The 16380-nt window shown below is 34.0% G+C and overlaps 3 protein-coding genes across 3 annotated transcripts in view; 2 read left to right on the forward strand and 1 right to left on the reverse strand.

Moving 5' to 3' along the window:
• Nucleotides 1-4132, forward strand: part of LOC104808265 (protein NRT1/ PTR FAMILY 5.1) — a 6003-nt gene extending 1871 nt beyond the window's left edge. The window contains exons 3-4 of the mRNA XM_010533916.1: nucleotides 861-1414; nucleotides 3137-4132. Of these exons, the coding sequence (XP_010532218.1) occupies nucleotides 861-1414; nucleotides 3137-4010 (1428 nt within the window). The 3' untranslated portion in view covers nucleotides 4011-4132. The remainder of the gene's footprint in view (nucleotides 1-860; nucleotides 1415-3136) is intronic.
• Nucleotides 4133-7252: 3120 nt separating this feature from the next.
• Nucleotides 7253-11465, forward strand: LOC104808266 (protein NRT1/ PTR FAMILY 5.1-like). Its single transcript, XM_010533917.1, has 5 exons — nucleotides 7253-7442; nucleotides 7776-7993; nucleotides 8901-9457; nucleotides 10116-10506; nucleotides 10952-11465. Exons 1-5 carry the CDS (start codon nucleotides 7334-7336, stop codon nucleotides 11423-11425), a joined length of 1749 nt encoding a protein of 582 aa, XP_010532219.1. The 5' UTR covers nucleotides 7253-7333; the 3' UTR covers nucleotides 11426-11465.
• A 601-nt stretch (nucleotides 11466-12066) lies between these two features.
• On the reverse strand, nucleotides 12067-16374 carry LOC104808267 (exopolygalacturonase-like). The gene is made up of 5 exons (XM_010533918.1): nucleotides 16040-16374; nucleotides 13831-13895; nucleotides 13319-13630; nucleotides 12479-12994; nucleotides 12067-12393 (listed from the first exon to the last, which is right to left on the reverse strand). The coding sequence occupies exons 1-5, from the start codon at nucleotides 16206-16208 to the stop codon at nucleotides 12145-12147; spliced, it is 1311 nt and encodes a 436-aa protein (XP_010532220.1). The 5' UTR covers nucleotides 16209-16374; the 3' UTR covers nucleotides 12067-12144.
• Between the last annotated feature and the right edge of the window lie 6 nt (nucleotides 16375-16380).

Below are 16380 nucleotides of genomic sequence, written 5' to 3' on the forward strand. Positions count from 1 at the left end.
TATTTATATATATATATATATAAATAAAAGACTAAACAAAATATACGAATTTCTCAATCTGATTTTGGATTTTTAAATCGTTTAAAAATTAAGAATTTGACGTTAAAAAAATGTTAAAAATATGTGATAGTCTAGGATATGGACTCATCGTCATTGGAACCCATGACAATTGATAGGACTGATATGGCATTGTAAAATACAATGCAAAGATGTTTTGGTGTGCATACTAATGTTGGGATTCATTCGTTTGGATTCTTTTTTTTTTTTTGTATTTTCGATTTAAATTGTAATAACAAATAAAAAAAATCACATTCATGAGTCAAACACTAAATTCGTGCGGCCACTACAAGTGTGCATACGTGAATGATGACGCGTCCAAATCACACCCACGATTTTGCTTGCTTGGCTTAAGATTTTGGACCCATTGTGTTAATCTAATGATGGATTACTATTGGTGTTGGTTTAGGTAAGTTTTTATGATTACATTTCGGACATGGATACATACGATTATATATATATATATACATACACTCCACATGTGTATGTGATGGAATTGGAATCTTCATGCTTTGGCCCCACGATTCCTCTTACCTCTAACGTTATTGGTGCTTCATGAACGATAGTGGTCAGGAGGGATCCGAACGTATCTTATCGAAACTAATGTGACATTTATGATCTGTACTCAATCATAATGACTTTTGACATTTCCGATTTGTCGGTTCAAAAGGCAATATGCTAGTCAATTTTGGATGTGATCAAACGATATGAGGGTCAAAAGTGTCTTTTATATTCCGGTTATTACTATTAACTCTTTTCTATGACATGATATGATATGGACAATAACGATATCGCATCTGTAGGGGATGATCTTGTTGACCATGGCGGTTTCACTGAAGTCGCTAAGACCCACGTGCGAAAATGGTGTATGCAACAAGGCTTCATCCTTGCAGATCACGTTCTTCTACTTGTCTCTCTACATCATAGCCATTGGAGCAGGTGGAACAAAGCCGAACATATCAACGTTCGGGGCCGACCAATTCGACGATTTCAATCCTCGAGAGAAGAAGCTTAAGGTCTCGTTCTTTAACTGGTGGATGTTCAGCGCATTTCTTGGAGCACTGTTCGCTACTTTGGGACTTGTCTACATTCAAGAAAACTTGGGTTGGGGCTTAGGGTACGGCATCCCGACCGTTGGACTATTATTGTCCCTATTCGTGTTCTATCTCGGAACACCATTTTACCGACACAAGGTCCTAAAGACCGGGAACTTGGCTAAGGATTTGGTCCGAGTCCCTATTTCAGCTTTCAGGAACCGGAAGCTTTCATGCCCCGATGACCCTTTGGAGCTCCATGAAGTAGACGTGCAATATTACATTAGTGGCAAACAGCAAGTCCATCACACTCCAATCTTCAGGTCGGTATTCATTACCATTTGATTGTTTCATTAATTCTTTTCATTATTATTTTCATCTTCACACCGACCATCTTATTTAGGAAACCGTGTGACAAAACAAATCGAAATATTACCCACTAGATGGTATGACTACTATCAAAAAAAGGGTGATAATTAGTTGGACCCATTATTATACACACTTTATAAACTATATATAACAAATCATAAAGTTGTCTTCCTTTAATCGTATAATTAAAGTTATCTTTCTTTCAAATCGTGATTCTAATCAAATAATATAATCACTTTCTTGTATGATCGCTATCTTAAATAAAAGTTTACCCTTTAGATATATATTTTTTTTCTAAAAAAAGAGAGGAATATAACAATTAACAAGTTGATTCTTTTTTACAAGAAATGAAAATAGCGTGGGCGGCCCATTGAACCATCACTTAAGATCCTATATAGGAAAAAAAAAGTTGGTTTTGTCTGAAGATAGGGTTGGCCCTCCAGAATCTAAGAGCACTACAACCTTTGTGTCCATACGTATGTGTTTTACGATGTGTGTGTATATTTATACATACACGTGACATTTTTTTTTAAAGATCTCTGTCCTGAAACAGAGGCAACATATCGTTTGATGAATCCTCTTTTTTTTCCGTTTATTTTATTTTCTTTTTATTTTTTTCTAATTTATGTTCAAAGAGTACATGCACCATCATATCACATATCCATGGATGGTCCCAAATTCCCGATGCCACTCCACCAAAGTCTTCCCCAATGTATTCCCCACTAAAACTCGTGTCGCATGTATCACATTGCAAAAGCCACCGACTTTATCAACTGTACCAAACTGGTCACCCAAAACATAAATAATAGTACTCCCTATAATTGTCATTCTAGAATTTTTCACACTTTTTTAAAAAAATATAAAAAAATCTTATATATGGTTTAATGATAAAAACTACATTGTTATTAAAATATTAGATTTGCAATAGTTTTAATTAAGAGAAAAACTAGAAATTATTTTAAAAAATTACTTAAAAAATGTAGAATGAAATCGTCGAGTGTAATGATTACTATTATTATTATCAAAAGAAATTGAAAAATATCATCTTGATTTTGTATATATGTCCATACCCACAAAAAAAAAACAGCAGATTTTATGTTTTCTAGAATCATACATTACTCGTGAATCGAGAAGTCGTATTCGTCTAAGGCAGGCGTGGTTTTATGATTACCATGAGTATAAGGACACGTCATCTTTACATTTGACATCTCTTTATAACATCGACACTTCGTTAGAAATCAGAATTGTTCACCTTTTGAACCCAATTCGCCCGCCGCACCATGAAATTATTATTTTTTTGATGGTCTGATTAGAAATAATGGGAATGACACGTTTCCCCACTCAGCAACATGTGCGATATAATATTACAAAAAGATTAAGAAAGATAACGGTTTCCGTGACGTTAATGATTACGGTCTTCCATTATTATGCTAAACTCTCTCCTTTCACATGATTTGATTTTCTTTGTTTATAAATGGGTTTGGATCCAATTTTGGTAATTTTCCATACTAATTTTTTTAGAGAATTTTCTCGTTTTCTAGCTTATATTTCCAACTAGATTTTACATATATCTTCCTTTTTGATCTAACACACACAAATATGGAACGTAGAATTCAATGCGTACATTAATATTGACAATTAAATCATATATCCACCAAATGAATTATATGTCGCAGGTTCTTGGACAAGGCAGCCATCAAAACAGATTCAAGAGACCTACCTTGTACGGTGACACAAGTGGAAGTGGCCAAGCGTATCTTAGGGCTAATCTTGATATGGCTTGTGACATTGATCCCAAGCACGTTATGGGCACAAATCAACACTCTCTTCGTCAAACAAGGGACCACTCTCGACCGGAAGATCGGGTCAGGGTTTCAGATCCCCGCGGCCTCGCTCGGAAGTTTTGTTACGCTCTCCATGCTCCTTTCCGTACCGATGTACGACCAGTACTTCGTTCCCTTGATGCGCAAGAAAACCGGAAACCCTAGAGGGATCACTCTCCTCCAGCGCCTAGGGATCGGATTCGTCATCCAGATCATCGCCATTGCCGTTGCTTCGGCTGTGGAGGTCAAGAGAATGCGTATGATAAGAGAGTTCCACATCACGAGCCCTAAGGAGATAATCCCTATGAGCATCTTCTGGCTGCTCCCTCAGTACTCTCTTCTCGGCGTTGCGGATGTCTTCAACGCGATAGGGTTACTTGAATTCTTCTACGATCAATCTCCGGAAGATATGCAAAGCCTCGGGACGACGTTTTTCACGAGCGGTATCGGGTTAGGGAACTTCTTGAACAGTTTCTTGGTGACAGTGGTCGACAAGATCACAGGGAGAGGGAACGGAAAGAGTTGGATCGGTGACAACTTGAATGACTCGAGGCTGGATTATTACTACGGGTTTCTAATGGTGATTTCGACGGTGAATTTGGGGCTGTTCTTGTGGGCTGCTTGTAAGTATGTCTATAAGAATGATGATCATACTAAGGAGTTCATGAACGGGGGAAGTGTTCAGATGGAGGGCAAAGCCTTGGAGACTTCTTCCCTTAGTATCTAATTTGGGTTTTGAAAAAAATATATGAAATTAAGGGAATGGTCTTAGGTTGTTTCTCCTGTAAGAAATGATGTCGTGATGTCTCCTGATAAATAAAAGTTTGTCTTTTTTTTTCTTTATTTTTAGACACTATATAGATTTTTCTGACTTTATTTTATTAATCATTGTCTCTACGGCCACATTTTTTGTTATTTTATTAATCATAATCATAATCTCTACACAAACCTAACACTTTAATAATTTTACAAAAGTATAATCACACCCTCATCTGGTGTCATAAATTTACATCAACATTGTCAAAAATAATTTAATAATTAAAATATTAAAAATAAAATTTTAAAAATTTATTATAAATATACTAATAAATAATTAAAAATAAAACTTTACAATATATATACATATACATATGTACAAAAATCCATACAAACACACATAATGTATATATATACATATGTATGTATGTGTAAGCATTTATATATGTGTATGTATATATTATTAATATTGATATTAAAAGATATGGAGAAGATTTGAGAATATTAGTAATATTTATATTTGATTTTATTGATTAAATAAGATATGTTGTTCTTACTTAATTTAGAGAAATCCTCAAATTTTTAAAAATAATATATAAATTTTTTTTGCCATTTAGAAATCCCAGGTGGCGAAATTTGGCCACACACATCAATGACACGTAGATGTCATATAAAAAAATTACAAAGTCAGTAAACCGAATATGATTTAACCGGTTTACATAAATCATTGTATTATACCGATAAATTTAAAAATCCCTAATTTCATTTCATCTCTCACTCTTCCTTCAATCCCGACTATTCCTTTCTCCACCTTCAAACTATCTCTCAAATTTTCTCCATATCTCTTAATAATTAACAAACAAACAAGATCAATATCATCCAATTATAATTAATGTAATGTTTTTATTCTTTGGGAATTCTCACTTGCAATATCACCGTACTCCATGGACCCAGAGTGAATGGTTGAGGAAAAAATTGAAGAAGACGGGACCGGAAGAGGAGCCGCCGGAGCCTGCGGCGGCGGGTGGAAGAGAGCAAAGCGACTTGGGAATTAGAAGGTACGTATCATCATTGTGGCAAAACTTTCATTATCTAAATATAGATATTAGAACCATACGACATTACGAACTCTACCATAATTAACTAAATTATGATAATAAAAAATTAAGTATAGATTTAATTATGTAATTTTTCTTCATAATATAATTAAGGGACAAAGCCAAAAAAAACCTTCAAATTTTCTGCTTACACAAAAAAAAAACCTTCTACTTAAAATTCATCATAAAAAACTATCAACTATTAATTTTGAGAAAAAAAAAACTATTAACTATACAAATTATTTAAAACAATATTTCACTTTTAATTTTTTTTTAAAAAATCAATTATTAATTTTAATAAAAAAACTAATCATCTATCTATGTTACTCAAAAAAATATTTTGGTTTAAATTTATTATAAAAATCTATAAAATTTGAATAAAAATATATATAAATTATATAATTCTAAAAATCATAATAAAAACATATTATTTTTATTATATTTTAATATTTAAAATTTTATATAACTATTTATAAACATCAATCTTTATATAATAAAATTTGTATACAAATGTTATATTTAAAATTCAGTATATTTTATTGGTTGTAAATATTATATTTAAAATTTTATTATATATTAATATTTGAAATTTTGTAAATTGAACATATTTTATTTTTTATAGATTTCTAAATTTTAAATAGAATATTGTTTTAGATTTTTAAATAGTTGATGATTTTTTATTAAAATTATTATATACATTTATTTTATATAACTATTTATAAACATCAATCTTTATATAATAAAATTTGTATACAAATGTTATATTTAAAATTCAGTATATTTTATTGGTTGTAAATATTATATTTAAAATTTTATTATATATTAATATTTGAAATTTTGTAAATTGAACATATTTTATTTTTTATAGATTTCTAAATTTTAAATAGAATATTGTTTTAGATTTTTAAATAGTTGATGATTTTTTATTAAAATTATTATATAAATTTATGAAAAAATTTAAATTGATAATTTACAATCTCTAAAATAATAATATATAATATAATTTTTAATATAATATTTACAACCAATAAAATATATTCAATTTACAATCTTTTAAATATTAATATATATTTTTTATATTTTAATAATTGATGATTTTTATTATAAATTTAAAGTAAAATATTGCTTTTAAATAATTTATATAGTTAATGAGGTTTTTCGCTCAAAATTAATAGTTGCTGATTTTTCATGATGAATTTTAAGTAGAAGTTTTTTTTTGTAACTAGAAAAATTTGAAGGTTTTTTTGGATTTATTCCTATAATTAATTATAAAAAATAATTTTTATATACTTTGAATTTTTTAGCATTTAAAAAAATATAGAAATAATCTTTGTCGTATTTTAGAGTGTTTGATTTTATTATTTTGTTAGCTTTAGAGTATTTTACTGTTTTGTAAATGATTTATTTTATTAATTATTAGTTAATCTAACTATTTTATTCGTACTTTGTGGAAAAATGTTTTAAAATCACCAATTTTATTTAAAAAAATGAATATATAAATATTTTATATAGTTATTTAATATTTTTAGCTAACGATAGTTTTAATATATTTAAATTTAAAACAATACATTTATGTAATCATATAGTACTCTAAATCATTATTTTTATATTTATTCTAGATTACAATTTTTAAAAAGTTTGGAAAATATTTTTTATTATCATCTCTTTTAAAAATAAAATAGATAATCATTAAACTTATGATTACCACTTTTATTTTCTCATTTCAGTGTAGTCTGGCTATTTTCAAATATTTTTCAAAAAAAATAAAATGAATCTAACAGAGTTTTAAAGTTTTTTAATATTTTGAAATAATATAAAATATTTTTGTGCTTATTGTTTGTTTTTATCATTATATCTGATCAAAATAAAATCAGTTTTTTTTTAAAGGTACAAATATATCATAATCTAAATTTGGAACATCTAATTTTATTTCTACAGGTAGAGTGTTGTTATTAATAGATTACTTGATTCATATTACCCTATTTTAGTTCCGTGATAATTAATTAAATTACGAGGAAAAAACAAATTTCAAATATATTTTAGACTCCATAACTAATGTTTGAGACTCCGTAGCTAATGTTTGAGACTCCGTAGCTAATGTGTGAGAACTCTTTTCAGCCTTAAACCATTCCCATATTTCTCCCCACTCCTATCAATATTGAAATAAAACAAGCAAGGAGAAAGAAGAGGAGAGACAATGGAGGTTTCAAAGGATGATTACACACAAGATGGAACCGTCGACATCCGTGGCCGGCCCGTCATCGCTTCGAAAACCGGCCGATGGGGGGCTTGCTCTTTCCTCCTCGGTCATTCCTCTTTCCCAATAAAGCGTTTTCGTCCGATGAAAAGCAAACCATATGAACCTTATATATATAGTTTATCACTACACAAGTCTATTGATTCCTCTTCCTTTTTACATCATTATCAAACCCTAAATTTGTTTATATCATACATAAACAATTGTCCCAAAACAACATATATAGCTAATAGAATTGGACCCTTTTTTATTCATGATTAATCGTGATGAATGGCTCCAAGAAATTGTTTGCATATTATTATTACGTGGGTTGCTTTCCATATGCATATTAAAAGCTTAGAGCAGTAGCTCAATGGCTTTTCTTGTGTGTGTATGCGTATAGGATACGAAACATTCGAGAGGATGGCGTTTTATGGAATAGCGGCGAATTTGGTGACCTACTTGACGACAAGACTGCACGAAGACACGATCTCATCGGTTAGGAATGTGAATAATTGGACCGGAGCCGTCTGGTTAACTCCGATTCTCGGAGCTTTGTTGGCCGATTCATACTTGGGTCGGTTTTGGACCTTCACCATTTTCTCCGTCGTCTACGTCGTGGTAATTATTATTCCCCCCCTCCCAATTTTAATCTTTTACATCATCTCTTTTTCTACCACTTTTTTTGTTTGTTTGTGTTTTTGTAAATTTGATTATGCTTTTTTATTTGTTTAAAATTTAGAGAAAAGATTAAACAAAATATCCGAATTACTCAATCAAAGTCTGAAGTTTTATATCAGTTAACAATTATGAATTTGTTGTAAGCAAGCTAAACAATATTAAAACATGTGGCAGTTCAAGATATGGACTTAATCATTGGACCCATTGACAATCGATACGGACTGATGTGGCATGTAAAAAATATTTCGTAGTTTTTTTCCTTCTCGGTAATTTCGGGTTAGATTGTAATAATAAATTATAAAACAATCGCATTCATGAGTCAAACACTAAATTCGTGTGGCCATTTCTACAAGCGTAAATACGTGATGACTTGTCCAAATCCCACCCACTAATTTGCGGACGACGCTTAATAATTTGGACCCATTGTGGTCACTTAATACTGAATTACTGTATGCACATGTGTGTGTAAATATATATATATATATATATAATCGTATGCATGTATCCACGTCCTAAATGAAATCAAAACCATAAATGTACCTTCACCAACACCCTTGACGGGATTGGAATCTTCATGCTTTGGCCCCACTGTTCCTCTTTCATCTAACGTTATTTGTGCTTCATGGACAATAGTGGTCAAGAGGAATCCGAACGTATCTTATCGAAGATTCAAAACTAATGTGACATTTATGATCTGCACTCAATCATAATGACTTTTGACATTTCCGATTTGTCGGTTCAAAAGATACGAGGGTCAAAGTGTCTCTTTTGAATTCCTTTTACTACCGTGACGTCTTTTATATGACATGATATGAATGAATTAACAATGACGATACCGTATCTACAGGGGATGGTCTTGTTAACTATGGCGGTTTCGCTGAAATCACTAAGTCCCACGTGCGAAAATGGTGTATGCAACAAGGCTTCATCATTTCAGATCACGTTCTTCTACTTGTCTCTCTACATCACAGCCCTCGGAGCAGGTGGAACAAAGCCGACCATATCAACGTTCGGGGCGGACCAATTCGACGATTCCAATCCTCGAGAGAAGGAGCTCAAGATCTCGTTCTTTAATTGGTGGATGTTCACTGCCTTTCTTGGAGCACTCTTCGCTACTGTGGGACTTGTTTACATTCAAGAAAATTTGGGTTGGGGCTTAGGGTACGGTATCCCGACCATTGGACTAACCTTGTCCCTAATCGTGTTCTATATCGGAACACCATTTTACCGACACAAGGTCCTAAAGACTGGGAACTTTGCTAAGGATTTGGGCCGAGTCCCCATTGCAGCTTTCAGGAACCGGAAGCTTCAATGTCCCCATGACCCTTTGGAGCTTCATGAACTTGACGTACAATATTACATTAGCAGCGGCAAGAAACAAGTCCATCACACTCCAATCTTCAGGTCAGTATTCATTAGCATTTGATTATTTCATTAATTCTTTTTTATTATTTTTTCATCTTCACCGACCATCTTAATTTAAGAAACAAATTGCAAACAAAGGGTTTAAACTTGGATCCATTATATACACCTTATAATATAAACTAGTACCAAACATAAAGTTGTCCTCCTTTAATCGTATAATTAAAGTTAACTTTCTTTCAAATCGTGATTCTAATCAAATAATATAATCACTTTCTTGTATCATTATCTAAAATAAAAGTTTACCCTTTACATTGAACTTTTTAAAAAAAGAAAAAGAAAAAGAGGAATATTACAAGTTGATTCCTTTAGACAATAAAAAATGAAAATAGGGTTGGCGGCCCATTGGTCTTTCTATAACATCGACACTTATTAGAAATTAGAATTGTTTTTTAATGGTCTGATTAGAAATAACGGGAATGGCACATGGTTCCCACTCAACAATATGATTTGATGATTATGGTCTTCCGTTATTCTGCTTAACTTTCCCTTTTCACATTTTATTTATTGATAAATGGGCTTGGATCCAAGTTTAATAAAATTTCATACTATTCTTTTTAGGGAACGTATATAGAATTCAATACATGGATTAATATTTAGAATTAAATCATATATCCACCTAATGAATTATATGTCGCAGGTTCTTGGACAAGGCAGCGATTAAAACGGATTCAAGAGATCTACCTTGTACGGCGACACAAGTGGAAGTGGCCAAACGTATCTTAGGGCTAATCTTGATATGGCTTGTGACATTGATCCCAAGCATGTTATGGGCACAAATCAACACTCTCTTCGTCAAACAAGGAACCACTCTCGACCGGAAGATCGGGTCTGAGTTCCAGCTCCCGTCTGCCTCGCTCGGCAGTTTCGTCACGATCTCGATGCTCATTTCGGTGCCAATCTACGACAAGTACTTCGTTCCCTTGATGCGCAAGAAAACCGGAAACCCTAGAGGGATCACTCTCCTCCAGCGCCTAGGGATCGGATTCGTCATCCAGATCATCGCCATTGCTGTTGCTTGGGCCGTGGAGGTCAAGAGAATGCGTATGATAAGAGAGCTCCACATCACAAGCCCCAAGGAGATAATCCCCATGAGCGTCTTCTGGTTACTCCCTCAGTACTCTCTTCTCGGCGTTTCGGATGTGTTCCATGCCATAGGGCTACTAGAGTTCTTCTACGATCAGTCTCCCGAAGATATGCAAAGCCTCGGGACGACGTTTTTCACGAGCGGTGTCGGGTTAGGGAACTTCTTGAACAGTTTCTTGGTGACAGTGGTCAATAGCATCACGGGGAGAGGGAATGGAAAGAGCTGGATTGGTCGCAACTTGAATGACTCGAGGCTGGATTATTACTATGGGTTTCTGATAGCGATTTCGACGGTGAATATGGGGCTGTTCTTGTGGGCTGCTTGTAAGGCGCCTAGGGATCGGATTCGTCATCCAGATCATCGCCATTGCTGTTGCTTGGGCCGTGGAGGTCAAGAGAATGCGTATGATAAGAGAGCTCCACATCACAAGCCCCAAGGAGATAATCCCCATGAGCGTCTTCTGGTTACTCCCTCAGTACTCTCTTCTCGGCGTTTCGGATGTGTTCCATGCCATAGGGCTACTAGAGTTCTTCTACGATCAGTCTCCCGAAGATATGCAAAGCCTCGGGACGACGTTTTTCACGAGCGGTGTCGGGTTAGGGAACTTCTTGAACAGTTTCTTGGTGACAGTGGTCAATAGCATCACGGGGAGAGGGAATGGAAAGAGCTGGATTGGTCGCAACTTGAATGACTCGAGGCTGGATTATTACTATGGGTTTCTGATAGCGATTTCGACGGTGAATATGGGGCTGTTCTTGTGGGCTGCTTGTAAGTATGTCTATAGGAGTGATCATCATACTAAGGAGTCCATGAATGGTGGAAGTGTTCAGTTGAAGTGTTCAGAGGGAGGAAAGGGAAATTGAAATCAAGGGAATGAAAGTTGTTTCTCTTGTAAGATATGATGATGTGATCGATGTCTCATGATAATTTAAATTTGATCTATTTTTTTATTTATAGCCAATGAGTTAATTGTGATTCTATTTTGTATCATGATCTCTATGGCAAACGTTTTTATTCATCGTTACGTTTTTTTAGTTATTAAAATTTTAGAAAACTATACATCTAAAGTATTGACTTTTAAGAAATTTAAAATCACTGTAAATTCAACTAATGACAAAAGTTTAAAGTTAAACTGTAAATTTTGAAATTGCAATGACCACCTTAGCAATATAAATGGAATCATAACTTCAACTCCTAGTTTCTCTGAATTCGTGACTTTAAATAGGAAGAATCCTACGCCAATTTTTTATCAACTTAATTAATATGCAAATTATAAAATTATTAAAAAATACACATTTTTTTTAATTTGCTGTTAAAATCATATGTATATATGTGTAAATACATAGAAATATTATTTATTTGATTTTAAAATTTTTCTTTTTTATTATTTATGTTTTTAAGTTCAATTTTTTATTTTTTATTTTTTTTAATTAGTGACGTGGTATTTTTGCGATATGGCGATGATATAGTGTTATATAAATTTTTCGACAAGACAACATTTATAATCAGAAACTGTTATATGATAATAACAACATAATATACATATGTAAGCATATGTTTGATGTAAACAAAAAAGTAAAGATCAAGCAGAGGAATTGGTGGCGGCAACACAAGCAGAGGGGTACTGTTTTCCAAAGGTCTTGGGACTGACATTTGTACAATCCGACATCGAAACTCCATCAGATCCAATGTACTTAATATCAATGTTCGAAATCTCGACGTTTTCGCATGGAACTCCACTGCTACAAGCCAGTTTCATCGCCATTTTTGTCGATGACGTCCCATGTATGTTTTTGAAGCTGATATTGCTTAACTTCACTTGCGAAGGTTTCTGTTTAAGAAAAAAATAATCATTTTTCTTGTTAGGATTTTAGATTTTGATGATGATGATGAAAAATGTATAGTTGTAATCTCACCTTGGCTTTACAGTGGTCGTAAGGGCAATATTCTTGATCAATCACAATAGGATTGCTCACGTTAACCACTGTAATGTCATGGAAATGTAAACCAGTGGCTATTGCTTTTTCGGAACTCAGCCATGTTTTAACTCTCACGCCGTTATCCGTGTTGAAGAAGGTACAATTTCTGACAATGATACCGGAAACAGGCTCTTCTTTCGTGTATCTCCCGAGGCTTCCAACACTAATCCCATGACCAGGCCCGCATTTTACTCGTTCTATTGTGATATTCTCGCTTCCACGTCCCATAGAGATGCAATCATCGCCTGTGGACATTTCCGAGTCTATAATGTTTATGTTTTTGGACCGTCCAATATGGATTCCGTCGGTGTTAGGGCTATCTTCCGGGGCTTTTATTTTTACTCTATCGAATGTTAAGTTGGTGCATCCAAGAACATTGATGTGGAAGAGTTTGCTGTTCAGAGATGTTATGTCTTGTACCAATCCGTTGGTGATGAAGTTGAACCTTATGTTCTGCCAAAATAAATCTCTTTGTTAGAAAACCGATATATCGCCATTGTAAAACTATCAATTTCTGAAGAAGAATTGGATCTCCATTGAATTCAACATATTATAGTTGAATCGAGTTTAGAGCATAGATGATCCACATTTGCAATAGGGTATTCACACTGTGACATCAAATTCCGAAAATCGAATCTTGACTAAGATTTGGTCCATGATACTCAATTATCAGAGAAAAAGTCGAACCTATATATTGATGTAACTTATTTTATAAGTAATAAGACGAATGTTAATATTATAATAACTAGGGTTTAAGGAAAGAAGATCAAAACTCACAATAGGAAGCTTATTGCATTCTCCAGTCTTGTGGCAATCATTATGAGACCAAGCAGTGGAACCTTGACCATCAAAGGTTCCATTTCCAACCAAAGTGAAATGGTCAATGCGTTGGAAAGTGATCCAGCCAGCTTTTTCTATGAAATCCGATGGATCTTCAGGTGCTTTGATGATTCCATGAACCTGTAACTCCAATGGAGCTTTGCATGGACCTTCGAACCGAACTTGTCTCAATATGTACGACCCATTTGGTATAACCAATTGGCTTAGACTAGGTGATGAACATGCAGCTTTCCATGCAATTGAGAAAGCCTAAACTCACCATGTCCAAAAACACGTATATACAGTCCAATATAAGCTATTTTCCAATTTAGATCCAATGAAATGAAATGTAATACATATTTATATATTGCCTTTATATATACAACTTCTTCCAAGAAAACCCGGATCAAAAAACATGATTGGTATAAAGATTCAATGTCGAGAATAATATTATGTATATGTATATGTACCTTAGTGATATCTTCGTCCTCGGTCCCGATCAAACCATATTTTGTAATGCTAAAAGCTACTGAATCTGCTGATTGAACAAAGGGTGCAACCAAAAGAGTTACCAAAACACAGAATGCCGCGATGTAATGCGATTCGACACCCATTTCTTGTCTCGAAGTTTTGTTTCGTATGATAAGAAGATAAAAAGATGTTGAGATGATTATTTGCTTGCCTTATGTCTTTTATACTTGAAGTAGATGGATTAGGACCGTCCAAGCCGATACATTATTTGCGGCTAAATTTTAATAATATGTTGCTTTGTTATAACAGTCTAAGCATCTTGCGTTCTATTATTAGCCATCCATTTGCAGCAACTTGTGATTTTAGCCAAGTTCTGTTCTCTCATATATATATATATAACACTAATACGACGCTTCCTATTCACTGTTTTGTACTAAACATTGTTATACACATTGTTCAGATGCAAACAAACTGGTATTTAATTAAGGAAACATAAAATTATTGCATGTAAAGTCACACATAATATTACTAACACAGATATAAAGTTATGGTTTCATGGGCCCATCAATATTGCTAGCTCCACGTCGTTTGATGTTTCAAAAAACAAAAAGTGACGATTTAAACAAAATTTAGGGCAACTAAACTAGAAGGCTACAAAAGAAATCAATTTTACCAAATCGCTCAACCGATAAGTAAGGGAACAAAATTCATTTTCAATATGGTTTCGAATCCTCACGGATGAACATTTATATGGATTTCTCTGATTCTTTAGGAGATGTGGTTGGATCAAAAATACGATGAACTTTCTAATTATAAAAAAAAGTCCAACCTTTTTATGTAAAACTTTTATACGTATGAAAATGTTATGGGAGTGTAGAAATTTAGGAAATTGGTGTATTTTTGTTTTTGATAAAAATAAATTTTTGTATTTTTAAGATTTGTTTTGCAAAATAATGTGTTTATTTAGAAGTTGTCCTTTTGAAAATAAGATATTGCGAATTTTATCTACGATTTCATTTGACAATTATTTCATCGTGACGGTTTAATACGTGTCAGCGTATGGGTTATTTCAAACCAAAATTTAAAATACTATGAATCATTTTAATTAATGTGAATTAAAGAAACAGTTATAAAGTTGGATATAAATGCTGACACGTGGTCAGTTCATCTGCCGACATTTTCTTGTCGTCGGATCTTTCTTATGCTTCTTAGATTAACGTATTAAGAATTAATCGATCAGTCACCAATCAGCTCAACCATCATATTTTTTTTAATGAGTTATTTAAATTTAAAAAAAGACAGCTATTATACAGTAGTACAAATTATATATAAAAAACTTTCACAATAATGAATTTATGAAATTAATAACTATATAATATTCGAAAGCAATTGAGCTAGTTTACAATACATGGTTCTAAGTCAACGAAAGTTGTTACTGTTCACATGATCTGTTCTTGTTGTTTGAGGGTTGATTTTATCGAAAACAAATACGAATTAATAATATATCAAAAACCGTACAGAATTTTATTTTTATCAAGGCAAAACATGAAACGAGACACTCGTTCTTCAAATCTTCCCGTCACACAAATCAAAGATCGTTTTCCATAGCAAAAAACGAAGAGGAACTCACGAAAATTTAAACACGGGAATCGAAGATCAAGCGATTCTATCGCTAGTGAGATCTTAGACTCGTGGATCCATGGATGCGAACGTGAAACAGGACCCTCTTCAAACTCTCCATTGAAGAACTAAACCCTCTTTTCCGTACTTCAGATCCGAAACGCAGAGTCGAGGCTGGCGACGACCGAAGCTCTTCCTCCTCTTCAACTGTCAATTCTTCGCCGTCATCCTTAACGTAAGGAAGCGGCGATCTCGAGCAAGACAGAGAAAACCGCTTCCTGTGGAACCCCAATTTCTTCGGAAAAGACACCGATGAGGAGGAGGAAGAAAACGAAGAAGACGACGACGACATGGATGAAGACGTGGACAACCAAGAAAACGAGGGTCGAGAGACATGACCCTTGACGGTATTGCTCTTCCTAAGGTGAAACACAGTCTCTAGGAAGTGGGTCTGTTTCGCTTTCGCGATCTTGTTGCGTCCCTTTTGCGTGGAGGACAAGTGACCGGGGGAGAAGTAGGACGGCGGAGGCGTAAGCGACGGAGGAGGAAGATGAGAGGAATCGGAGAAAAGGGTATGTTTTGGAGTACCTGGACATGTCTCCCACACAAACGGCACGGTGGCTCCGCCGTAGAAATAAACCCTCGACGAAGAATTAGCCCTCGAGATCTCCTTCGACGACAGTAGCTTGGACGGCAAGCATCTCTCTGATTCTTGATCCACCCCTTGCGCAGATTCTTCATCTGTCCTTCCCGACATTATCAAGATCTTGTCAGGCGATTGATCTTGTCACCCGTTTTTGTCTGAACAGAGTTTGGTCTGATGATTTATCGACGAGAAACGGAAGTAAAGAAGTGGGAGATCCGAAGACGAGGACGAAGTTATCTAGAAATGATTATAACATACGCGCAGACAAAGGCGCATCTATTTT

This window comes from Tarenaya hassleriana, unplaced genomic scaffold (genome assembly GCF_000463585.1).
Source record: "Tarenaya hassleriana unplaced genomic scaffold, ASM46358v1 Cleome14, whole genome shotgun sequence".
NCBI lineage: Eukaryota > Viridiplantae > Streptophyta > Magnoliopsida > Brassicales > Cleomaceae > Tarenaya > Tarenaya hassleriana.

What these genes read in the sequence shown, in the direction of transcription:
- LOC104808266 (XM_010533917.1), top strand. Translation starts at nt 7,334, where the DNA reads ATGGAGGTTTCAAAGGATGATTACACACAAGATGGAACCGTCGACATC. An exon ending in GGCTTGCTCTTTCCTCCTCG is followed by an intron (nt 7,443 to 7,775) that starts GTCATTCCTCTT and finishes GTATGCGTATAG; the next exon opens with GATACGAAACATTCGAGAGG. An exon ending in CATCACACTCCAATCTTCAG is followed by an intron (nt 9,458 to 10,115) that starts GTCAGTATTCAT and finishes TATATGTCGCAG; the next exon opens with GTTCTTGGACAAGGCAGCGA.
- LOC104808267 (XM_010533918.1), bottom strand. Translation starts at nt 16,208, where the DNA reads ATGTCGGGAAGGACAGATGAAGAATCTGCGCAAGGGGTGGATCAAGAA. An exon ending in AGGACGAAGATATCACTAAG is followed by an intron (nt 13,631 to 13,830) that starts GTACATATACAT and finishes TGGTGAGTTTAG; the next exon opens with GCTTTCTCAATTGCATGGAA. An exon ending in AATGCAATAAGCTTCCTATT is followed by an intron (nt 12,995 to 13,318) that starts GTGAGTTTTGAT and finishes TTATTTTGGCAG; the next exon opens with AACATAAGGTTCAACTTCAT.